The 3,695-nt window shown below is 41.3% G+C and overlaps 1 protein-coding gene across 1 annotated transcript; it reads right to left on the bottom strand.

The window, feature by feature from the left end:
• Nucleotides 1–736: 736 nt before the first annotated feature.
• LOC137655248 (protein FAM200C-like) lies at nt 737–3,477 on the bottom strand. The gene is made up of 3 exons (XM_068389132.1): nt 3,404–3,477; nt 2,046–2,775; nt 737–1,819 (listed from the first exon to the last, which is right to left on the bottom strand). Exons 1-3 carry the CDS (start codon nt 3,475–3,477, stop codon nt 737–739), a joined length of 1,887 nt encoding a protein of 628 aa, XP_068245233.1.
• Between the last annotated feature and the right edge of the window lie 218 nt (nt 3,478–3,695).

Below are 3,695 nucleotides of genomic sequence, written 5' to 3'. Positions count from 1 at the left end.
CCAGTTGTCGGTTGATTCCAGGATAGCAGAAGACAAATTTCATCTCTCAGTTTGAACTATGCCGATTGTAAAGGTTCTAAAGATGAAGACCCATCGGACTATCTGAAGTTAAACAAGTAATAGATTAAAAATTATAAGAAAACGTTACCTCACCTTTACTTCTAAAATTTTTAGGATGCAAGACCCTACAAAGGAGTCACGGTGATAGCTGTAGTTAGGAGTTGATAAATAGTTTCATAGATCATTAAGGCCGATTCACACGACCCGTTTTCTTTCCGACAGGCTGGCCGTCAGTTAACCGGCGTCTAGCTTTCTTACGTGTATTCAAATGCAACTGTTCACACGACCCGTCAGGCCGACGGCGGCCCTCGGACGTCAGCCGTCCGAGTCGGCCCGGCTTTCTTTCCAAGAAACATCGTCCGATTTGACGGACGTTAGCCACCCATCCCAACCAACGGATGGATGATATTTTGTGTGAACGAGGACCTGTATCGTACCCATTTGTTTCGTGGCCTACAACCCCGACTTTTCCTCATAGTATAGAGCAGTGGTTCCCAACCTTTTTCAGCTTGTTACCCAATTTAGCATGCCACATTAAGCATGTTACCCCTTTCACAAAATGTTGTCAACATTTATATATATATATGGCTAAACTAAAACACTAGAGATGATTTCTTTTATTTATTGTATTAGTACATTTTGCATCTCTAATGACTTACCAAAGATGTCAAGAGCATCAGTGAGATGGTTGGAGTTGCATATTTGAAGCTAGTTGAGGAATTCTTGGTTTCGTGGTTGAAAGTGCCAGCCTGGCATCGTTTGCAACATTCAAGCGAGTCCTCTTTTTTGTTTTCATCCCCAGCACAGTTGAGAACCCCTTCTCGCACAGATACGTTGTTGAGAATGATACCAACAACTTCAAGGCTCTCTTGGACAGAGTTGGCGAGTCGGCTAGTCGTGAAATCCAAAAGGAATCTGCATTTTGGTTTTGGAATTCGATTTTCAAGGCTTCATTGGCTCGCATTGTGATCCACTCCTCCTTTGCAGGGAAATCATCATCATGAATGGCCTCATCAGGTACAGAGAAGGGATGAATGATCCACTGAAGACTGGCTGTTTCTTGGTCACTCTCTGGAAAGTAGTGATGCATGCTTGTTTCAAGCCCCTTCAAATGGTCGCTCATCTCTTTGTTGATGGTCTGTAGAAGAGATCCAGTATCATGACTATTCTCCTCAATAAACTGGTCTAGGGTGGGGAACTGGGCGATCACTCCTTTCTCCAAGCGCCGAATCCAGAGTCTCAGTTTCGCCAGAAATGCAGCCACAGTGTGACGGGCATCAATGACAGTCGTGTTTCGGCCCTGGAGTTGCAGATTACCACTGTTCAGCTCCGCAAATATGTCAGCCAAGTAACAAAGTCGAGCAAGCCACTCCTTATCAGTGAACTTGGTAGCAAAAGGAGATCCTTTTTGTTCCAGAAATTCCTGAATAGCCTTTCGGAGCACAATGACACGATGTACAACCTTGCCTCGTGACAACCAGCGAACATCGGTGTGGTAAAGCAGAACTTGATACTCTTCTCCCATTTCCTTGCACAGCTCCTTGAATATGCGTGAATTCACATCCCTAGACTTGATGAAGTTGACGATTTTCAACACATCTTCAAACACTAACTTCAGATTACCAGGCAGGCTTTTCGATCCCAGAGAGTACCGATGAATGATGCAATGATCTACAGAAATTTCTGGATTGACAGCTTGTATGAGGCCCCGTAATCCACGATGACCACCCATCATCGCCGGTGCTCCATTGACGGAGACCTGGATTAAAAAGAAAAATTATTATAGATTGCGTCAGTTAGTCATTGTTACTTATCTTTTGCTTTATAATTATATGGTATTAATTTAATTATTTTGGTACTTTAGTTTTTCAGTACGACGCACGATGTTTTTTGTGTTAATCATGCATATGACTGTATATAACTATATGCCATGTAATTCATTGTATTTATACTAATTTGGACCTTATATAAACATCGCTCCCTACCTGTTGAACGCTGTTCCAATCCAATCCATTCTTGGTAAAGAAACTGTTGATGATATTGAAGACATCTTCTCCCTTCGTGGTTGTCAGCAGATTCTCGCACAATAGGAACTCTTCTTTGATCCTGTCCTGGTGGACGTAACGGACGAACCCAAGGAGAACAGCACAACTGGCTATGTCACACGATTCATCAAATTGCAAGGAGAATTTGCTATATGAGCTTTCTTTGATCTCTGTTATAACTTGGGACAAGATATCTGATGCCATGTCATCGATTCGTCTGTGGATTGTGTTGTTTGATAAAGATATGACACTCAGTTTCTTCGCTTGCTCCTCCCCACATACCTTGCTTACCATCTCGTATGCACAAGGCATAATCAGATTCTCTGCAATGGTGTGGCATTTCTGTTGTTCGGCAACTTTATATGCAACAAAGTAGGATGCTTCAACTGCAGCTTGAAGCTTTTGGGCTTGAATTCCAGATGAACCGAACTGGATATTCTTCAGTGCTAGAGCCTGGCACTGAAAATAAGCCTGATCCTTATTTTGAAGATTTGGATGGCACTTCTGGAGGTGAGTTGAGAGTTTTGATGGCTTCAGGCTTTCATTTGTCAACACTTTGTGACATATCACACATTGTGGCCGATCCTCTCCACCGGATGGTAAATTCACAAAGCCATGGCGAAGAAAGGCGTCAGAGTAGGTTCGATTTTTGGACATTTTATTGTTCAATCTGCAGAATAAGAAAAAAATGCATAAAAAAGTGAACACTGAGAACTTATTATTCAGTTTTTCATGGCATTCTAGATAACATTAGAAGAGCTTATTCAGCATAGGAATGATGTAACTGTGTTAAAAATAAAAATAAAAAATTCTGCACTCACACACTCGAATACACAGTTACACTAAAACACTAAATTACACTTCCATACACAACTCGAATATCACAAGCAAAATCCGCAACACCAAAACCTCAGTACACCACTACTGAAAACCTCAACGCAACATCTATTCAACACAATATCCGTGAATACACTGCAAAACGCGAGGTACATAATTTCTCGCATGGCAGCTAACACAAGTTCACTGATGCAAGCACACACGCATACATTTGCCAGGCTGCATGTATCATGCTTGTCAGCACAAGAGCATCTTGTAGCGCGAGACTATAGTGAACGTACGCAGCCTCGCATACTCCGCTAATGCTAGCAAAACCATTGAAAACGTAAGAATCACGCATACATTATATTATACAAAATTAATAACACAAACTCACAGTAACAGTGGGGAAATACTAAGTATAAACTGCACAGGGCAGTACACATACATACTATCTCATGTCCACCTCGGCTGATGCTCACAGAGAAACTGGCAGTGTGAAATAGAGGCAGACTCGGGCAGTGAGTGACGCGTACTGGACTCGTCGATGAGTCATCGGGGTTACTGAGTGACTTGGGTCCTGAAGCATACTTGTGAAAATACTTTTCGGTTACCACACACTTAGCTATATATTTTTTCTTTTCTAATACTGTATATTAGTTTTTGATATTTATTGTTATTTGGTTTAGCTTTGTTACTTACTTATAATAGATTTACTTTACAACTTAAAATACTAAGACTAAGTTAACATTAATCCTAATACCAATGCTTACT

This window comes from Palaemon carinicauda, chromosome 16 (genome assembly GCF_036898095.1).
Source record: "Palaemon carinicauda isolate YSFRI2023 chromosome 16, ASM3689809v2, whole genome shotgun sequence".
NCBI classification, from domain to species: Eukaryota; Metazoa; Arthropoda; class Malacostraca; order Decapoda; family Palaemonidae; genus Palaemon; species Palaemon carinicauda.
The sequence above is the reverse complement of the archived record's forward strand: the minus strand, read 5'-3'. Positions and strand labels throughout refer to the sequence as shown.

Coding starts and splice junctions, on each gene's coding strand:
- LOC137655248 (XM_068389132.1), bottom strand. CDS start 3,477: ATGACTCATCGACGAGTCCAGTACGCGTCACTCACTGCCCGAGTCTGC. Junction 2,776..3,403: donor TTCACACTGCCAGTTTCTCT/GTGAGCATCAGC, acceptor CTTATTCTGCAG/ATTGAACAATAAAATGTCCA. Junction 1,820..2,045: donor ATTGGAACAGCGTTCAACAG/GTAGGGAGCGAT, acceptor TTTTTAATCCAG/GTCTCCGTCAATGGAGCACC.